The sequence below is a fragment of the Ylistrum balloti genome, unplaced genomic scaffold (assembly GCF_031769215.1).
Source record: "Ylistrum balloti isolate Yb309-2 unplaced genomic scaffold, AGI_CSIRO_Ybal_v1 Utg371518, whole genome shotgun sequence".
In the NCBI taxonomy this organism is placed as follows: Eukaryota; Metazoa; Mollusca; class Bivalvia; order Pectinida; family Pectinidae; genus Ylistrum; species Ylistrum balloti.
Genome location: NW_026782784.1, coordinates 78,378 through 100,834, shown reverse-complemented (window position 1 = coordinate 100,834; position 22,457 = coordinate 78,378). Strand labels below are relative to the sequence as shown.

Below are 22,457 nucleotides of genomic sequence, written 5' to 3'. Positions count from 1 at the left end.
ACAATGTGAAGACAATAAGCCAGATTTAGCTGAGCAATTAAAAAAATGAAGGGAGGAGAGTGGAGAAGCACTAAACACTATACATGACTTTCACTTAACAAGCAAAGAGAAGATGTAATATGTTCATATTGATAAAGGTAATATCAATTTATCTGAGACATATTCAAGACAATAATGTGCGTTAGTATTGATATAAAGGCTATTGATATTTGTAAACATGCCTCCCTTTACGATATTTGCCAGGATGAAGTCAGATAATAATTTAGATATTTCTGTAAGGTCTGTATTTATATAAACACGGACTACACAGAGAGGCTTTGGATGAATATACGTCTACATTCTACCTGTGAATGACGTCGCAAAGAGCATGCAGAATGTGTGACATCACAAATTACCTGTAAATGCACCTACTACACTTGTACATTTAAGTATGCAGAATGGTCATGTGTTTTTATTTTTCATGTCAGACTTCTCTACTTTGTACAATATTGGTTTGTATTTAAAGATTTAATTACTCTTTGTTTGTTTTGATATTCCCCAAAACTTCTCAGCTTAAGAATGTTTTAATCTTCTCCTTGTGAAAAAGCCATATGTCAAATTTGCCAAATGATGGGTATATTGGGGCTTTAAGTCAATTGCAAAATACAAGTGTGATTTCTAACAAGGTATAATATTTCCATAAGGATTTTTATGATGGATTTTATGGATTAAATATGTATCTCCAGTCCTGATTATTGTATTGCTGTTTCCTTGCATCCAATCACTTGTAAGATACTGTCCCATCTTATTTTTAGGTCACCTGAGCCGAAGGCTCATGGTGACTTATTGCCATCATGATTTATCTGTTGTCGTGTGTCGTTAACTTTTCACATATTCGACTTCCTTTCAAGAACCACTGAATGGATTTTGACCAAACTTGACAGAAAGCATTCCCATGGAAAGCCACTTCAAGTTTGCGAAGAAAAAGGGTGTGGCTCCAATAGGGGCCCCAGGAGGGGGAAAAAGGGGTAAAATTAGGTAAATCTTTAAAAATCTTCTTCGCATGAACCAACAGTCAGATTAACCACTGGGTTGATTATGTCTTAAATTGATACGAATGTTCTACACAAGGTTCTGGCAAGTGTTTTAACTTCAAAATGCAAGATGACCACCCTGGCCTCTGTTTGGCTAAGACATTTTGGACTTCCTCTCAAGAACCACTGGGTGGATCATGTTCAAACTTGGTACAGATGTTTTACACATGGTCCTGCACAAGTGTTGTTACATTTTTGCAACATTTTAAAATCCCCAGATTATTGACATATATTCCTCAGGTGACCGTTAAGGCCCCATTGGGCCTCTTGTTTTGTCAAGGTTCCTTTTCTATCTTAACCTCTTTTCTAATCCTACCCCTCCCTTATCTGAATACCCCACACCCTTTTTGGGTTAAAAATGGCTCCCTTTTCTAAAGGATATATCTTTTAACATAATTTCAAGTAAAGATTTCAAATTATTATAGAAACATGTTTTAGTTACCCACTTTTTTAAAAACTACAAGAAAATACTAATATTCCATCAAATAAATAAGATTGTAACTAAAATGCAATCAAAAAACTTTTTACACAAAGACTCTTGAAAAAGTACAAGGGTAATTAAGACCAGATGTTTCGGAAGAGTAAGTGCCGTCTACTTCTTTATCAATGACATCTGCCATGTAAATTTTGATAAATCCAAATCAAGTAATGTCACATTTTCAACATGAGAAGAATTTAGACAACAAACCCTACTAATGTGCATCTAAAACATGTCAAGCTTCATATCCCACAAGGATGCTATGACAACTGTAAAACCTTCCTATGAATCTATGAATTAATTTGACAAGCAGGCAGCATCCTAAGTTGATGGAAAAAATCCCATCCTTTCCTTTTATTTTTTACTGTAATAGTACACTCTACTCTGCATATAGTATGGTATAAGCATTCACTAAATAGAATGAAATAAGTTTATCCTTCCCAGCATGCCTCCACACCAATATTTACAGAGGAGCACCAATTACCCAGCATGCACCAGTAGGTGATGGCAGAATTAATAGTTATAGGGTTGGAGTTATTTTAATGGGTATACCATAAATACTCTTTCTTAGGGACACCTGGTGCTATCAACAAACTTCTGATCATTAATATTGCCAGAGAAGTGACAGGAGACGAAAACTTTTAGCTAGCTAATTATTAATTTTTAAACAGATTTTTGTCCAATATTTCAATCTTTTTAAGGGGAGGAGACTGAACCATCTATTAATGATAAATATGATAAGGGGTGATTGTAGATCAGTATCGTAGTGTTGTCAATCTGTCTTGTATCATAGAGTTATGTTATTTCTGTGTGAGAGTAATGTCATGAGCAAGCGACTTAATTTTCTCATGCAAACAAATGATTTAACAATTGATGCTTTCTGCTAAGAGCAGGTAACTCTGTATTCGGAAAAGATGGTAATATTGTGATTGATTTAAGATAAACAACAACAGCAAGATATAAAAAAAAAACAAATAAACATACACAAATATATCAGCAGCAGAAAGTCAGAATCAGTAGATCATAGAATGATTTTCAATATTAAGTCATTATTTGTTTTGAAATAAATAATTCTGAAAGATGATATTTTCATGGACAATGATACATTTATCCAATGACATTTACCTATCTAAACTTTTTTTTTTAAGTTTTTAAATAAATTGCATCTTGGTTTGTCTGTATTTCATAACATTATATATTCACACAAGGTCAAAGGTCAGAAAAAATATTTAGATAATTGTCTCACCTCAGTTGTGTTCTCTGATTTAACTTTAGATTAATAATGTATTTCTGCCTACCATCTGTCTCCTGGTAAACATACTGATCCTCAAAGTATGTTGTAGACCTAGATTTGTATCTGTGTACCTTGGACTCTTGTAATAAATGAGCCATATCTTCAAGGAAACAAATCCCCCAGTATCATCTGTATGATAGTGTGTGCATGCTTTGAAGGTTCCAAACCAGTGTGATACTTTGCCAAAACACATTCCAGTTTTTCTGGTTCATATGAAAATGTCTTACTTAAATCAGATTTTTTTTATTGTGTGTTTTGTAAAATTGTCCATTCTAAAGGTTTTGGAAGTTTAAAGATTTTTTTTAAGGTTAAAAGGCTGTGGGAAAATAAATATGTTGGTTAAGGGTTTACATAATTTGGCCTGCAATATTCTTACTAAGGATTTAATGGATTGTTAATGATGTTTTTCAACCTCATGTGAAGAATTGAGATGTGTAGTTTGATGCCTTCCGCATGCTTTTCAGTGTGGTATACTACAAGAAAATTCCCTCCTTAGAATGTGCTGTTGTCCCCAACAGTAAACAAGAATACAGATATAACAATGATGAAACACAACAACATAAGAATTTATTACAAAATTGATTAAAAAGAAATGTTAGTGGCATTACCTGAAACAGTGGCTGGACACATAGGGATAGAATTACAAACAGTCGCCAGTCGCAAAGGGAGATAACTTCATACAATGGCCAGTTACAGGAAGTAACAAAGATACCTTTATATGGTAGACATTATCTTACAAGAGGAGATGATAATATTTCCTAGTGGTCAGATACCAGTGGAGATAACTATATACAGTGGCTGGACAAGCAGGTGTATAGTCATAAACAGTAACCAGTTACAAAGGGAGAGAGTTACACATAGTGATCTGATACAGGAAGATTAGCCATACAAGCTTAGATTAGATACAAGGGGAAATAATTATATACCTCGGTTGGACTTCTAAGAGGGAGAAAATTATGTCACAATGTACTTTATGCAGAGATGGAGAATCCCATACAGTGGCCAGATACCATAAATAATGATAACATTATGTAGTGCCAAGTTACAAGGAAAGATAAATATTTACAAAGGCTGGACATCAGGGGGAGATGATTACATTTTACAGTGGCCACATACACAGGGATTTAACTTCTTTATACAGCGGTCAGAAACAAAGAAGGCTGATAACATTATATAAATATGTAGTGGTATGTTACAAGAGGAGATGGTCATATGTATGCAATAGCTTGACATCAAGGGGAGATAATCATATTTTACAGTGGCCACATACAAAGGGAGACAATTACTTGTAGGGGCTGGATACAATGGGAAATAACTATATTTCATACCATAGCCACATAAAGAGAGTAGCACATGAGAAAATGACCATTATACACTTCTATGGGCCACTTGATTTACATGACAAGAATAAAATCAAATGTCCGCTAACTTCAGTCTGATGAAAAGAAAACGGTGATAGAGTATAAGAATACTTTTAAACAGAGCAAAGATCTTGGATCAATTAGTTAAATTGTTATATGGTTACTTAATTCTGGGATCGAAAGGATAACCTCTATGTTGAAGTGATGGATAGATAAATGGATTTATACAGTTAGGAATAATTTATCCAGATGTTAAAGATTTGAACAGATGCTGATCGTTAAATATCAGGGCAGAACAGATTGATAAATTGGTAGAGGATTGACGAACAAAAATACATCAACAGGTTTATACCAGTATTTTTAGGAACTCAACAAATGGTTTAAGTTTAAATGTGTTAAGGTTGCAGCAATTTAGATTAAAATGTTCAATTAATATATTAGAATTATTAATAGTTACAAATATTTTGAAAAATGGAGAAACATTGTATTTGTTTATATTCAGTATCAAAATAAAAAAGCTGGCTGCTCTCCATGTCAGTAAGATTTTTATGATTCTATTTTTGTGGTTCCTAACCGTCTTGCTCATTGACCACTGATGAAGACATCACCATCCTAAACACTGCTGTTTATACGACAGATGTGTTAACATTGTTCAGGTGTGTTTTCTGAATTACCCACAGGTGGTGTTCTGTTGCACAAAGGTGTGCTACATTAATTTACAAATGGAGGCTTTAGATGGAAGTCAGAGCTGTCATGTGTTAGATAGCTTTACCTGTCTAGAAAAGGAGCATCAAAATGATGTATTTCTGGTCTACAGGTAAATTGATGTAACTGAAGTGTTAATTCTTTATTAGTGATTTTTTAAAAAATCTAACAGATCTTGACTGACTCAATAATATATTAAGCAGTTATAAGAGTTTCCTGAGGGGTGATATCAGTTTAACATTTATAGACTGCGAAGTTTTATTGATATAAACATTTCTTATGTAGCGCAACAGAGTCGATCATCAGCGGAGGTGAAAGCTAAAACTAAGGAGGGAGGTGTGTAATGCAACTGGTCGGGTTCGATCATCCGCGAACAGTTAGATCAGTAGGTAGAGCATCTCTCTAGAGTTTGGAAGGTCCCGCATTTGAACCCTGGTCTGGCCACACAATTTTCCACTCCTGTTGCACATCATAGATATGTTATTTTCTTTTATTTCCTTGTCCATTTTCTTTTCTAATTATTAAACTGTCTTAATTTTAATTAATATCTTGACTTATCCAGACTACAAAAAGTCATACCATATTTGGGAAGGACAAGTCCGGATATTCCCACAGTAAACCTTTACTATTCTCAAAGGGGTGATACCTGGCAATAAGCCCACCCATACTGTAGTTTAGAAGAATTCTAAAACAGTTGTTTTTTCATTGCCTTGCAATTATTCATCTGTTGACTTATATCTAGTCTATTGGCCCATTGAAGGGTAAACATGGGCCATCCATAAGTCTCCCCTCTAGTGAGCCTCAACATAAATAAACAGAAATACAAGGTGATGGACATGCTAATTACATCTCAGTGTTCCTCTATCCATGCAAAGCTCTCAAATGATCAAGATTAAGTATTCTGCCTACAAGCTATTACACAGAGTTTGTGAGTTATTTGTATAGCATCATGCTTCAGCACACACTGATAGTTTTCCACAGTGACAATAGGGCAAGGTGACAGAGCCGAGGTATTATAACTTTATACAGCCACTGAGGTTTTCAGGTGAGAATTTTACAGGTACATTAAGGTACATTTATTATTGTACAGTACAACAGATTCCTTCAAAACATAAGATTTGAACATATGTGTAATTGCTAAAAATGTTCTCATTATTTTGGATATAAATATTGTATTTGCAGGTACATATATATATGTAATAACAAATTCATGCCCCTACAATGATACTTGGTACTCAGATGTTTGTGTGCCGGACCGATGGTTTCCTGTAGGACTCGCTCAAATTCTGAGGTCATTTTATCTCACATCAGAATTTAGGGAACAAGTGTTCTGGATACACCTGAAAATACACTACAAAAATTACATGTGGTTGATGTCATATTTTAGCTAAATACCAACGACAGTGCACAGTGTACTGTGTACAACACATTATTTATAGCACAGGTACATGTACCTTTGTTTATTGTCTGGTTATTATATACATTTAGTCTAACTTAGTCAAAGGTGGCAGTGTGTTTTAAATGATCCTCAAGGAAATTACCTTGTAATTAATTATAATGCTGTAGGTTACCAAATTTGTATGTATTTAAATAACGTTTTTTTGTTGTTTTGGACATAATATTTTGACCAAATTAGACCCAAAACTTCATTTTTAAATTTGTATGTATTTAAATAACGTTTTTTTGTTGTTTTGGACATAATATTTTGACCAAATTAGACCCAAAACTTCATTTTAAAATTTTGAAATACTGAAAAAAGTCGAGAAATATGTGGTGATTTTAGGTTATTTGTGACATCTGATCATTTTCATCCTATGTCTGATATCAGTTTCACATGAAATAAATGGAGAAAAGATACTACTTTTAAATACCAAATAAATTTCACACAATGTTGAGCACTAAAGCCCTCTGGGAAGTTTTTTGTTTCTGGATTTCCAAAGAATTACAGCACACAGGGTAGTTAACTGCAGTTTTACGATAAACAAAATGTGTACACAACGAATTTAGAAGTCATTTGTAGGGTATATATGGGGTTACACTGCATGTAAATAAATTTGTATGATTACTTAATGTAAATGATGTAATTTGATCCAAACAAGTGAAATCAGGAATACATTGTCAGCCAACTTGAGTATGATCTTCACAACAGTAGAACATCATTTATAAACATATGAAAGTCATAGTTGTAGGAAAATTTATAGATATATCAAAGGTAAAACAAATATGTGACCACAGTAATGACTGGTCAATATAGTATTACTTCAAACAATATATCCCAGGTATATGTTATATACCAAATAATCGGATGTTCAAGGATTAACTGAATATTTGATATATATTGATTTCTGTACAAAAAACAATAATCTACATGGTCACATTGGAACAGCTTTCAAAGTTTAGATGAAATGAGAAATGTTAATAATTGCACAGCTTTCAAAGTTTAGATGAAATGAGAAATGAGAAATGTTTATAATTGCACAGCTTTCAAAGTTTAGATGAAATGAGAAATGTTCATAATTGCACAGCTTTCAAAGTTTAGACGAAATGAGAAATGAGAAATGATTATAATTGCACAGCTTTCAAAGTTTAGATGAAATGAGAAATGTTTATAATTGCACAGCTTTCAAAGTTTAGATGAAATGAGAAATGTTTATAATTGCACAGCTTTCAAAGTTTAGATGAAATGAGAAATGTTCATAATTGCACAGCTTTCAAAGTTTAGATGAAATGAGAAATGTTCATAATTGCACAGCTTTCAAAGTTTAGATGAAATGAGAAATGTTTATAATTGCACAGCTTTCAAAGTTTAGATGAAATGAGAAATGTTTATAATTGCACAGCTTTCAAAGTTTAGATGAAATGAGAAATGAGAAATGTTTATAATTGCACAGCTTTCAACGTTTAGATGAAATGAGAAATGTTCATAATTGCACAGCTTTCAAAGTTTAGATGAAATGAGAAATGAGAAATGTTTATAATTGCACAGCTTTCAACGTTTAGATGAAATGAGAAATGTTCATAATTGCACAGCTTTCAAAGTTTAGATGAAATGAGAAATGAGAAATGTTTATAATTGCACAGCTTTCAACGTTTAGATGAAATGAGAAATGTTCATAATTGCACAGCTTTCAAAGTTTAGATGAAATGAGAAATGAGAAATGTTTATAATTGCACAGCTTTCAAAGTTTAGATGAAATGAGAAATGAGAAATGTTTATAATTGCACAGCTTTCAAAGTTTAGATGAAATGAGAAATGTTTATAATTGCCCAGCTTTCAAAGTTTAGATGAAATGAGAAATGAGAAATGTTTATAATTGCACAGCTTTCAAAGTTTAGATGAAATGAGAAATGTTTATAATTGCACAGCTTTCAAAGTTTAGATGAAATGAGAAATGAGAAATGTTTATAATTGCACAGCTTTCAAAGTTTAGATGAAATGAGAAATGAGAAATGTTTATAATTGCACAGCTTTCAAAGTTTAGATGAAATGAGAAATGTTTATAATTGCACAGCTTTCAAAGTTTAGATGAAATGAGAAATGAGAAATGTTTATAATTGCACAGCTTTCAAAGTTTAGATGAAATGAGAAATGTTTATAATTGCACAGCTTTCAAAATGAGAAATGTTTATAATTGCACAGCTTTCAAAGTTTAGATGAAATGAGAAATGTTTATAATTGCACAGCTTTCAAAGTTTAGATGAAATGAGAAATATTTATAATCTCTATGATTGTACAGTAAGTTATATGGTTAAAGTACAATTGTAATACTAATCAAGCATGTGTGAAATCTCTTTAAAAAAGTCCTTGTATTATCCTGGGAATTAATTCCACCCTACAACTCTCTGGTTTGAAGTTTGTTGAAGGAAATCAGTTGAACTGCCTATGAAGGAAAGAATGTGGGCTTGTTGTTGAAATTTTATATCTCCTTATGACTGTTGGTGTAAAGAATTGATTTACATTGCTCTCTGATTGTTCATTGCAAACATTCACTGGCAGGCCATTGTATATGTAATTATGAGATCATAACTGCAACTGGGTCTTTTTTCTATTTCTGATATCATAATTGTCTTGCTGGCTGTTCCGGTTTTGTTTTGTCCCCTTCCATCTCTATATAAAATTGAGACATACAAAACTGTACATCACTGAAGAAACAATGATAAATGAGCTGTGGAAGTTTATGTACGATGTACATAAACATCTGTTGTAGGTTGATTAACATGAATGCTTTTTGTGGAAGCTCTTCATCAATGGACCATCATTATCTATTACAGAACTAATTGCTGGGCCAATCTACTGTGAAACCTGGGTCCTGGTCTGTATAATAGATAGAGACTGATTCAATTCTCTGAGAAGCTGTCTGAATTGTCCCTTGTATTGTGTGATGCAAGTGTACAGATATGGTAGAATACAGTAAAAATGGATACCAGAAAAAGACAATGTTCTCATTTTCTACAACAGACATTGCAAAAAGGAAAAAAAATCTATATAGCTTACCTTTATGTTTTTTATATGATATGTATATGTATACTTGGGTTTTATATAGGAGTTAGCTCCCTTTGCGATAGTTCTCATTTTATGAAGATTTAATAAAGTACAGCACTAGCAAAATTTAAGGAGTTATTTTTAAGGTTGTAGTTTAAATTTGTTGTAATATATGTATATAAGACAATATTAACTTTTTAAAAATCATATGTCTATAAATCTACACTGTCTTTTAGTTAACTGTAAGAAAGAAAATTTCATTAGGTGAAATGTTTCAGGTTTGTTGAAACTGTAATTTCTTAAATAGAATCCTCAGGAAGTTTTATACAATGTAGTTATGAAAATCAGATTGTGTTCTGTGGACTAATAATTCAAATATCCGATGCAATTTGTACGCTAATTCAATTTTGTTGTACATATATATAAATGTATAGGGACATTTTAAGCCTCATAGCAAAATTTATAGCATATTTACCGTAAGCTTGGCAACAAGATCTCCTTACTCCTGCATGCACCCAAATGTCTTTTCTAAACTTTCTTTTGTTTAAATATCCATTGTTTTATGTTTTACAGACTTCAGCAGTGAGCCGGTTGAGAATGGGATAGGGAAATGACTCACCAAGACTGATTACTTTCCTGTACCAAATTCGCCTGAATAAAAAAGAGAGCAGAATGGAACATGTCCTGAATTGAAAGAAAGGCATTGATCTTGTAGTTGTTGAAAGGGTTTAAATGTCACAAGCTATTGACTCAGAGGGTGTTTACAGATGAGGTTGGGAATTCAAGACTTTGGTGGAGAATAAGACATTTTTGCTTATATACAATACAAAGGATGTTAGAGGAAAACACAATTTCGCAGGATTTATTCTTCACAGAGTCATCTAAATCTTCTTCATTTCTTTGTTAATTCTTTTTTAATCAAAAATTTTATTTTTTTTTTTTTTCTGATCGAAAAATTACTGAAATAACAGATAGTGTGAAAATGTGTTACGTGATAATCACATGTAGGTCCCTCGGCTGGACTTTACTGTCAATCGCAGTCGCTTTGATAATTGTTACTTCAGTTGTCTCCCCATATTGGCTGATTGGAATACCAACAAGTTATGGACTTGATTCACAAAATGAAAGTATTAAGCAGAGCAGAGAAGAATTCATTCCAACTGTCGGAATATTTAATCGATGTAGAAAACTACAGCGAGGATTAAGTTTAATGAAGCGAGAAAATTGTGCAACTTTCGTGACAGGATACACTGACCCAGATGATGATTTTCCTCATGCCTGGAAGGCAGCGTTAGTGTTTTTTGCCATAGCAGGATTATTGCTTAGTTTTGCTATGATTTTGGCAGTGCTGAGTCTGTTTGTACGTTCATTCTTTGGAAAAAGTATATTCACAATAGCTGGCCTAGTACAGAGTATTGCAGGTATGGTTACAATGCACGATGGATATTTTTTTAGAAAACCTGTTTACAATGAAACTTCTTGTATCAAATTATTTTGGACAAGAAATCTCATCATTCCCATGAATATCAGCATAAAATCGTCCATTTCATATTTCATTTTTAGCCCACCACCATCAGATGGTAGGCTATTCAAATCCTTCTTTGATTGTAGTCTGTCGTCCATCCATCCGTCAGTCCGTCTCTCCATAAACAATTCATGTTATTGTTATTTCTTAAGAAGTACTGATTGAATCTTTCTAAAGTTTCATGTGGAAGTTCCACTCTGTCCCGTGTTGTTCCCGGTTTTTTATTGCCATATCTTATTAATTACTGAATGGATCTTTCTCAAATTTCATATATAAGACTCAGAGGTCCTTAGTTGTTCACATTTGATTTTGGTACTGATCAGGAAAAAAAATGTTGCAGAAAGGCAGCCATCTTGGATTTTGCTTTTGAATGTTGGTTATCACTATTTCATGAGAAGTACTGGAAGGATCTTTCTCTAATTTCCTATGTAGGTTCACCTTGGTCACTAGTTATGCCATTTTATTTTTTCAGGACTGATCAGAAAAAAAAAAATATGGCAAACAGGTAGCCATCTTGGATTTTGACAAAGAAAGTTTGTTATTGCTATTTGATGAGAAGTACTTTATGGATCGCTCATACATTTTGTTTCCCCTTGGTTCATAGTTGTGCCAATTTGATTCTGGGACTGCATGATCAGAAAAATAAAATGACTGAGAGGTGGCCATCTTGAATTTGGTATGTTCAAATTTTGTATCATTAAGCGCAAAAACAGAGGAGAGAAGAAACAAGAAGTTATAAAGATCCAGTTTGTAAAGTACAAATAAAGGTCACACAATAAGATGTGTCAAGATCCCTAAGGGATTTCATTTTTATTTGTGATGTGTGTATAATAAGGTAGATCTGTGTTTGATTGGATGCTACAATCATTCATAAGTCTGGGTATATCCTTTATGGATTGTGACGCCACTAAAGGGAGAGATCTAATATAATTAAAATATTGTCACATTAGACTTTATATTATCCTAATTACATTTTGTAGATGTTATTACTTGGTATGACAAATGTTTGCAAATTGTACTTAACCTATGTGATAAACAGAATATATAATTAGTTTCCATTTGATATGAGTTCTAAGAAATTTACCATGAACTGTTTAGGTCACCTGACTATTTGTCATGGTAATCAATCTGTAGAGATTATCTTTTGTCTGTCGTCTTGGGTCGTGAGATAAAATCCATGTTTTTATATTTTTTAAACGTTCGCTTGTGTACACATTAGCATAAGTAAATATGAACTGCTTTGAATATGTTTAACAATTTGACTTATTTAATGTAACTTACAGAGTAGAGGTTCTTTGCAGTTTAAGATCAGTTGAGGTCACAGCCAAGTGACTGTTTAGGGCCATCTGCCTCTTCTTATTCTTTTAAAGAATCAGTAAAACTTTGAATGGGAATTTCTTCAATTCCATACCAATACTTGTATTCCTGTCAAAAACAATTATCCTTTATGCATCATTATATGTAAATATACAGAAATCTTGTTCACTAGTTATCATAATCTTATTAATATTCATGATATAATTAGCATAATATACAGCATATTCCTTGGATGGTAATTACCATTTACAAATGAATTACAATATAAGTAGCAATTGTGATAACAATCACTTACTAGTCTCAATTACTATTCAATATTGAAAAATTGATGTTGCAAATGTCGGAATGTGGCTATAAAATCTCATTCCGAAATCAGTGGGAGCATGGGACATTTCAACCTCTAAGGAAATCTGAATTTCAACCTTAATATTGACTATTTTAACTTGTCCAATAAGGGAACTCAGCCTTGATAGCTCAATCATTAGAGCATGGGATATTTCAACCTCTAAGGAAATCTGAATTTCAACCTTAATATTGACTCTTTTAACTTGTCCAATAAGGGAACTCAGCCTTGATAGCTCAATCATTAGAGCATGGGATATTTCAACCTCTAAGGAAATCTGAATTTCAACCTTAATATTGACTCTTTTAACTTGTCCAATGAGGAAACTCAGCCATGATAGCTTAATCAACAGAGCATGGGACATTTCAACCTCTAAGGAAATCTGAATTTCAACCTTAATATTGACTCTTTTAACTTGTCCAATGAGGAAACTCAGCCATGATAGCTTAATCAACAGAGCATGGGACATTTCAACCTCTAAGGAAATCTGAATTTCAACCTTAATATTGACTCTTTTAACTTGTCCAATGAGGAAACTCAGCCTTGATAGCTCAGTCAGTAGAGCATTTCATTATCTTTTGAAGATCTGATGTGTGCTGTTTGGTCCTTTTGACAGATCTGTTTTTGTTATTGTTTGGTGATGTCGTGATTATATTTCATCAATGTTCTTCCCATCAGTTCCTTCTTATGATATGTGATGGGCTTCCTGTATGTTGTTCAGTGAGGTTTCCACCAGGTACAGTTATGAGGCCCCATCTTCATCTCAAGATGACCATGCATGGGTATTGAGTGGAATAAACTTAAAGCAGACTTTTTTTATTCTAATTTCCAAATCAATGGTGACTATAAACGGCAACTTAACAACTTTTGTATTAGATGTGAAATTCTGACGTGATATGAAGGATTACTTTCGGTAAAAAATAATGTCTATATTAGGCATATTGTAGTCTTCAGAAATCTTTCATGATATACTGTATAGATCCATAAAGGGAGGTAGATATTATCTGTACTACAGTGAAGTACAGTGTGTTGGGTAATAATGACTAGTGGGGTTTCCTATTTTCTTTGTGGTTCAGACAAGACTGTATCATTGATCTTATGCTATTAGCTGTCATCTCCAAGTGTAAAGACTTATTACAATAGAACTCTTGTCTCTGACTGACTCATTTAACGTATTTACTTAAATATCATCATGAGTCTTGATTCTCTGAATTTTTTTTTATTTTGAAGGGTGTGGTCATATTTTGAAGGGTGTGGTCATCAGATTATACAATCAAATTTCATGTTCTGACTTCATTTTTCATAATAATTTGTTCATATGTAGCTCAAAAGCATTTTTTTTAGTTTTGACTGAATCTATGTGTAAAGTACTTAAAAAGCATATTCATATTATACATGTAGTAAATATTTCCTAAAACACAAACGTTAATGTTTAAACATATAAGCAGCTTTGATATAGAGTCCATGTACGTGTATACAGATGTATGAATGACTTGAAAAAAATTGTTATGAATTATCCCAAACAGTCTAAGTTTCATTTGGCTCTCAATACACCACCCACGTTGAACAGAGAAAATATTAAAGTCTGATATACAAGCCAAAAGAATCCCTGTATATATATATATATATATATATCAGTTGTGGGATCGCATAACATGTTGTGCACGTGATGTGTGCATATGTCAGCACAGTGTGTGTGCATGATGTCTGCATGATGTGTGCCAATGTCAGCACAGTGTGTGTGCATGATGTCTGCATGATGTGTGCCAATGTCAGCACAGTGTGTGTGCATGATGTCTGCATGATGTGTGCACAATGTCCGCACAGTGTGTGTGCATGATGTCTGCATGATGTGTGCACAATGTCAGCACAGTGTGTGTGCATGATGTCTGCATGATGTGTGCACAATGTCAGCACAGTGTGTGTGCATGATGTCTGCATGATGTGTGCACAATGTCAGCACAGTGTGTGTGTATATCTGCACAACATGTGCATGAATCATGAGCAAAACAGGAAATCTAGATGAAATTTGCATTCACACATCTGTGCACACAGAGTATAGTTCTATGGCACAGATGTCCGACTCTTTACTTAATCCTGGTTCATATGACTTTAGAAATAAATGATAGTAAATATGTGTGGAATGATATTCATTTCTTTTCTAAATAAATGATATTATAGTTTCCTGTATTTAAGCCATATCTTTATAGGTCAGACACATGTACATCTATTAGGTACAAAGTGATTAGATCTATACTCTCGTGACCGATAGCCTTTTGTTTAGGATGTACCACACATGGCAAGTCAGACACTCCCATATATATTATGTATGTAATACAAATAAATGACCATCTCTTTTTACCTTGGCAATGAATTATCTAAAATCTTAAACCATGAGAATGGACATTTCATTTACATTGTCACTGTATTACTCACATTTTTCTATCATTTTGTAATGCAGAAATATTTTAAATATTGTGTTTGTTACACCTTTGACCTTGACTAATACAGACCTGTTACCGCTTTCAGAAGTACCATACCATAAATAGATCGATTAATGAAGGGTCGAGTTGTGTTTCGATAACTGTCCAATTGTAAATGACTTCTAATCACCGATCTACATTTAATATACCACACATAGTTGGTCACTATTTAGTCATAACTACAAGAGTTTTAAAATTTGATTTTCAGTCTGTAATATTGATGAACATTTTTTGCCAAACTGCACAAAATGTGTGATGTTAGGCTATGTCATATCTGTATACTAGACACTATATTGTATGTAGATGTGTGTACAATGTGCTAATAATGTATGCACAAACAGTTTTTAGTGTGCTGTGTGATACCATAGCTCTACATATAAAAAGTTTTACAATTATCTGCCTAATGTTTAGTAATGTGTTTATTCAGAATGGAGTCTTACAATACATGTACACTGACCAGCTGCTACAAGGAGGCTGACCTCCTCAAAATGACCAAATAAAAGAAAGCTATTTCACTTGTTTAATGCTACTGTGATATTTCTAAAATTTAAACTGATGATTTTTTCACCAGTAGAATGAGTGTATCTAGCTTAATGTATAACATATTATATTTTCAACCCCAGGTTAGTTCGTCATTGGACCATAATACACAAATTTGGTTTAGTGGTTCATTTTGTCCTCTGACAAAAAAAAGTTGTACCTAAATATAACAAATACTCTCTGCTATCTTATATTCGTCCTCCCTGTTCATGGATGAGAAGGGCAGGGGTTAAATGGCCTCAAAGTGCAAAAAATTCCGGTTATAAAGTAGTTTTGGATTTATAAAATGTTTGAATTATTTTTTGGAAAAATTATTTGAAAAAAAAAAAAAAAATCAAGTAAAAACTTAAGGTTACATTTGAATCAAGACTGATAGATTGATAAGTGCATGTAGTGAAGCTTTTTTTTTTAAGAAGAACTTCCTGAGTTTTAAATAAAGTACACATACTACAGTTACACATTCATGCTATTTTGTCGGAAATCTTATCATATTTCTCTTCTCTAAATAAATCATGGTCCCAGAAAAGGTCAAAGGTGTGATGGTCCCAGAAAAGGTCAAAGGTCTGATTGACTATCTGCATACTTGATTTGAAAATGTTGTCATGTGGATGGGAGAGAGAGTGGAGCAAATGTGAAGGTCAAAATCGGAGTAGAGGTCAAATTAGGTCACATCTTTCTACAAACTCAAAGGTCAAAGGTTAGCTTGAGGTCAGATAAAGGTATGATTTTGTAAGTGTAAAATAAGTTCTTCAATCAGACAATGTTTTATGACATTAGGGGGAAAATCAGTAGTGTAATGCATAATAACTTCTAAGAGGGATTAATTCTCAATGCAGGCCATATCAATTTTTATTTTTAGTTCAAATTATCAGATACATTTTTTAATGATTGAAAAAGTGTTTCAGTGGTGTGATGTAAAGCTAACAAATCTATTATAAGTAATCACAGCTGGCAGTATGTAGCGGTTTTACTGATTCAGTAATTTATGAGGTCAAATGTCACGAGTGCTTAGGCAAGAAGTGGTACAGTATTAATTGAATAGATTTATAGTACCAGTGATAATAGGGAGTTATGAATTATCATTTTTATCGTTAATAATCATTAATTTTATTGATAATTTTACAGTGTAGTTCCTGACCTGTAAACATAAATTAGAGTAAATCAAATTTGTGTCCCATTTTCACCCAAATCCACTTTAAATATCCACATAACAATTGTAAACAAGCTTTGTGACAGTATGTTGATGACTTTGTTTACTATATTTTTTTTCAACTGAAAAATTATGATCATGAAAGACTGTTTTTTTTGTGTTTTTGTTTTTCTGTGTTTTTTTTTTTTTTTTTTGTTTTGTTTTAGATGTTTTGATTTTTACATGGATTTATTGAATTTTAGGTTAATTAAATCCCTCTGGGCTAGTAAATTTGATTGATTTTTACTTTCATTTCCCCTATGTATTACATAATGGATTAATTTTATTTCAGGTTTGATTAATGTCATGATAGAGCCATGATTTCAATGATTATTCTTACTTTCATTTACCTTGTATTTTACATTGATTGATTTTATTACAGGTTTGTTAAGTGTCCTAGGACTGGTGGTCTATCCAGCTGGTTGGGGATCTGACAGGATAAATCGTCTTTGTGGGGAATATGCCAATCCTTATATCATAGATCGATGTGAACTAGGTAAGCCCCCTCCCAGTCTTGGCACTTAGTGCTGTAAAATTGTTCATTAATTCCTACATGCATCCATGAACTGTCAAAATAGGTATGAATTTCATTGAACTATTTTTATCCATAACATAAAATTTAAGGAGAGAAAAAAGGTAATTTTTGACAAACCACAAAAACTGAGCCCCACTGAAATATATGACTATAGAGAAGTATGAAATAACTTGGACAAGATCTGTCAGAAGATGAAGGGATTCCAGGCATTAACGTGACCAGGACTTTATTTTTACTACTTTGGGGAGATAAAATGTCTTTAATGCCACCTTTGTATATAGATTACCTGTCTTAAAGGCCACCTTTGTATATAGATTACCAGGCTTAAAGGCCACCTTTGTATATAGATTCCCAGGCTTAAAGGCCACCTTTGTATATAGATTACCTGTTTTAAAGGCCACCTTTGTATATAGATTACCTGTCTTAAAGGCCACCTTTGTATATAGATTACCAGGCTTAAAGGCCACCTTTGTATATAGATTACCAGGCTTAAAGGCCACCTTTGTATATAGATTACCAGGCTTAAAGGCCACCTTTGTATATAGATTACCAGGCTTAATGGCAACCTTTGTATATAGATTCCCAGGATTAATGGCCACCTTTGTATATAGATTACCAGGCTTAATGGCCACCTTTGTATATAGATTCCCAGGCTTAAAGGCCACCTTTGTATATAGATTACCAGTTTTAAAGGCCACCTTTGTATATAGATTACCTGTCTTAAAGGCCACTTTTGTATATAGATTCCCAGGCTTAAAGGCCACCTTTGTATATAGATTACCAGTTTTAAAGGCCACCTTTATACATAGATCATCTGTCGTAAAGGCCACCTTTGTATATAGATTCCCAGGCTTAAAGGCCACCTTTGTATATAGATTACCAGTTTTAAAGGCCACCTTTATACATAGATCATCTGTCGTAAAGGCCACCTTTGTATATAGATTACCAGGCTTAAAGGCCACCTTTGTATATAGATTACCAGTTTTAAAGGCCACCTTTGTATATAGATTCCCAGGCTTAAAGGCCACCTTTGTATATAGATTCCCAGGCTTAAAGGCCACCTTTGTATATAGATTAGGCTTAAAGGCCACCTTTGTATATAGATTACCACCTTTGTATATAGCCACCTTTGTATATAGATTACCAGGCTTAAAGGCCACCTTTGTATATAGATTACCAGGCTTAAAGGCCACCTTTGTATATAGATTACCAGGCTTAAAGGCCACCTTTGTATATAGATTACCAGTTTTAAAGGCCACCTTTATACATAGATCACAAGGCCACCTCTGTCGTAAAGGCCACCTTTGTATATAGATTCCCAGGCTTAAAGGCCACCTTTGTATATAGATTAAAGGCCACCTTTACGTAAAGGCCACCTTTGTATATAGATTACCAGGCTTAAAGGCCACCTTTGTATATAGATTACCAGTTTTAAAGGCCACCTTTGTATATAGATTCCCAGGCTTAAAGGCCACCTTTGTATATAGATTCCCAGGCTTAAAGGCCACCTTTGTATATAGATTACCAGTTTTAAAGGCCACCTTTGTATATAGATTACCAGGCTTAAAGGCCACCTTTGTATATAGATTCCCAGGCTTAAAGGCCACCTTTGTATATAGATTACCAGTTTTAAAGGCCACCTTTGTATATAGATTCCCAGGCTTAAAGGCCACCTTTGTATATAGATTACCAGTTTTAAAGGCCACCTTTGTATATAGATTACCAGGCTTAAAGGCCACCTTTGTATATAGATTCCCAGGCTTAAAGGCCACCTTTGTATATAGATTACCAGTTTTAAAGGCCACCTTTATACATAGATCATCTGTCGTAAAGGCCACCTTTGTATATAGATTACCAGGCTTAAAGGCCACCTTTGTATATAGATTACCAGTTTTAAAGGCCACCTTTGTATATCGATTCCCAGGCTTAAAGGCCACCTTTGTATATAGATTCCCAGGCTTAAAGGCCACCTTTGTATATAGATTACCAGTTTTAAAGGCCACCTTTGTATATAGATTACCAGGCTTAAAGGCCACCTTTGTATATAAATTAGATTCCCAGGCTTAAAGGCCACCTTTGTATATAGATTACCAGTTTTAAAGGCCACCTTTATACATAGATCATCTGTCGTAAAGGCCACCTTTGTATATAGATTACCAGGCTTAAAGGCCACCTTTGTATATAGATTACCAGTTTTAAAGGCCACCTTTGTATATCGATTCCCAGGCTTAAAGGCCACCTTTGTATATAGATTCCCAGGCTTAAAGGCCACCTTTGTATATAGATTACCAGTTTTAAAGGCCACCTTTGTATATAAATTACCAGGCTTAAAGGCCACCTTTGTATATAGATTACCAGGCTTAAAGGCCACCTTTGTATATAGATTACCAGGCTTAAAGGCCACCTTTGTATATAGATTACCAGGCTTAATGGCCACCGTTGTATATAGATTACCAGGCTTAAAGGCCACCTTTGTATATAGATTACCAGGCTTAAAGGCCACCTTTGTATATAGATTACCAGGCTTAAAGGCCACCTTTGTATATAGATTACCAGGCTTAAAGGCCACCTTTGTATATAGATTACCAGGCTTAAAGGCCACCTTTGTATATAGATTACCAGGCTTAAAGGCCACCTTTGTATATAGATTACCAGGCTTAAAGGCCACCTTTGTATATAGATTACCAGGCTTAAAGGCAACCTTTGTATATAGATTACCAGTTTTAAAGGCCACCTTTATACATAGATCATCTGTCGTAAAGGCCACCTTTGTATATAGATTACCAGTTTTAAAGGCCACCTTTGTATATAGATTACCAGGCTTAAAGGCCACCTTTGTATATAGATTCCCAGGCTTAAAGGCCACCTTTGTATATAGATTACCAGTTTTAAAGGCCACCTTTGTATATAGATTACCAGGCTTAAAGGCCACCTTTGTATATAGATTCCCAGGCTTAAAGGCCACCTTTGTATATAGATTACCAGGCTTAAAGGCCACCTTTGTATATAGATTACCAGGCTTAAAGGCCACCTTTGTATATAGATTACCAGGCTTAAAGGCCACCTTTGTATATAGATTACCAGGCTTAAAGGCCACCTTTGTATATAGATTACCAGGCTTAAAGGCCACCTTTGTATATAGATTACCAGGCTTAAAGGCCACCTTTGTATATAGATTACCAGGCTTAAAGGCAACCTTTGTATATAGATTACCAGTTTTAAAGGCCACCTTTATACATAGATCATCTGTCGTAAAGGCCACCTTTGTATATAGATTACCAGTTTTAAAGGCCACCTTTGTATATAGATTACCAGGCTTAAAGGCCACCTTTGTATATAGATTCCCAGGCTTAAAGGCCACCTTTGTATATAGATTACCAGGCTTAAAGGTCACCTTTATATATAGATTACCTGTTTTAAAGGCCACCTTTGTATATAGATTACCTGTCTTAAAGGCCACCTTTGTATATAGATTACCTGTTTGAAAGGCCATCTTTGTATATAGATTACCTGTTTGAAAGGCCATCTTTGTATATAGATTACCTGTTTGAAAGGCCACTTTTGTATATAGATTACCTGTCGTAAAGGCCACCTTTATACATAAATCATCTGTCTTAAAGGCCACCTTTTTATATAGATTACCTGTTTGAAAGGCCACTTTTGTATATAGATTACCTGTCTTAAAGGCCACCTTTATACATAAATCATCTGTCTTAAAGGCCACCTTTGTATATAGATAACCTGTTTGAAAGCCCACCTTTGTATATAGATTACCTGTTTGAAAGGCCATCCGTGTATATAGATTACCTGCTTGAAAGGCTACCTTTGTATATAGATTACCTGTCTTAAAGGCCACCTTTGTATATAGATTACCTGTCTTCAATGCCAACTTTATATAGATATCACATATCATAAAAGCCATGTTTATAAGAAGGTCATCTGTTTATAAATGTCGCCTTTCTCTGCTCTCTAGAGCAGCCTTTATATAAAGGTTTGACTCTATCTGAAATACTGTGACAATGATTATGTTTCACCTTCACAGGTTGGTCATTCTATCTGTGCGTTGTCGGAACGGTACTGGTTTTTCTCTGCTCCATTCTCTCTATCCAAGCTGATCATTCCACCACAAGCAGGAAAGTTGAAGAGGAAGTTCTGGAGGGCAAAAATCTTATTTGTGTCATATGATTAGCTGAACAAGAAAGAATCTTTTTTTATAAAAGACAAATTTTACTCAGTTTTGAAGTCCTTTAGTATCAGCTTTGATTTATCATTACACAGATGACAATTATACAGATAGTAGATATGTGTTCAAGTTATATTTTTCAGCATTGGTGTTGTGAACTTTTTAAATAGATTTCTATGAACAAAACAAAGTGATTATTGTAAAAACTGGAAACTGATTTGATTATTGAATTCTGACAATATTTTGAATACTCATTTATGCTCTATTGTATATACATTGTATATGTCTTGTATTCTCATTTTTATGAAACAATTCTGTGTTATAAGACATCATATGTAATTGAACATTCGGTTAATCTGACCAATATGTTGTGTACCACAGGGTGTCAGATGAGACAGGTTAATGTGACCAGTATGTTGTGTGCCACAGGGTGTCAGATCAGACAGGTTAATCTGACCAATATGTAGTGTACCACAGGGTGTCAGATTAGGCAGGTTAATCCGACCAATATGTAGTGTACCACAGGGTGTCAGATTAGACAGGTTTATCTGACCAGTATGTAGTGTACCACAGGGTGTCAGATTAAACAGGTTAATCCAACCAATATTAAGTGTATCACAGGGTGTCAGATTAGGCAGGTTAATCCGACCAGTATGTAGTGTACAACAGGGTGTCAGATTAGACAGGTTAATCTGAGCAGTATATCATTGTGCCACAGGTGGAAATAATTCAGATAGACTTTTACTTGAATGTAATCTCTTTGTAAATGATGTGAATATTTTCTTTTTACATTTTCCCTGTGAAAGTTGCTAGAAAATAGTAACAAGCCCAGTTTTAGATTGCTATAGAACATCTTGACACAGTTAAGCATTCACATGATTTTACTGGTAATGATTCAGACAATGTAAACAGGTAAGCTTTCCTTATTCTCTTACATTTGTCCAGTCA

General features: G+C 33.9%; 1 protein-coding gene across 2 annotated transcripts in view; it reads left to right on the top strand.

Moving 5' to 3' along the window:
* The window catches only part of LOC132562814 (LHFPL tetraspan subfamily member 2 protein-like), a 30,875-nt gene extending 8,765 nt beyond the window's left edge, over window positions 1-22,110 (top strand). The window contains exons 1-4 of one of the 2 annotated variants that reach the window (XM_060227586.1): window positions 5,851-5,956; window positions 9,968-10,815; window positions 17,174-17,287; window positions 21,369-22,110. In XM_060227586.1, the coding sequence (XP_060083569.1) occupies window positions 10,377-10,815; window positions 17,174-17,287; window positions 21,369-21,511 (696 nt within the window). In that variant the 5' untranslated portion in view covers window positions 5,851-5,956; window positions 9,968-10,376 and the 3' untranslated portion in view covers window positions 21,512-22,110. Of the gene's footprint in view, window positions 1-5,850; window positions 5,957-9,967; window positions 10,816-17,173; window positions 17,288-21,368 lie in introns of those variants that run through there. The other variant, XM_060227587.1, reaches the window with a different exon arrangement.
* Window positions 22,111-22,457: the final 347 nt, after the last annotated feature.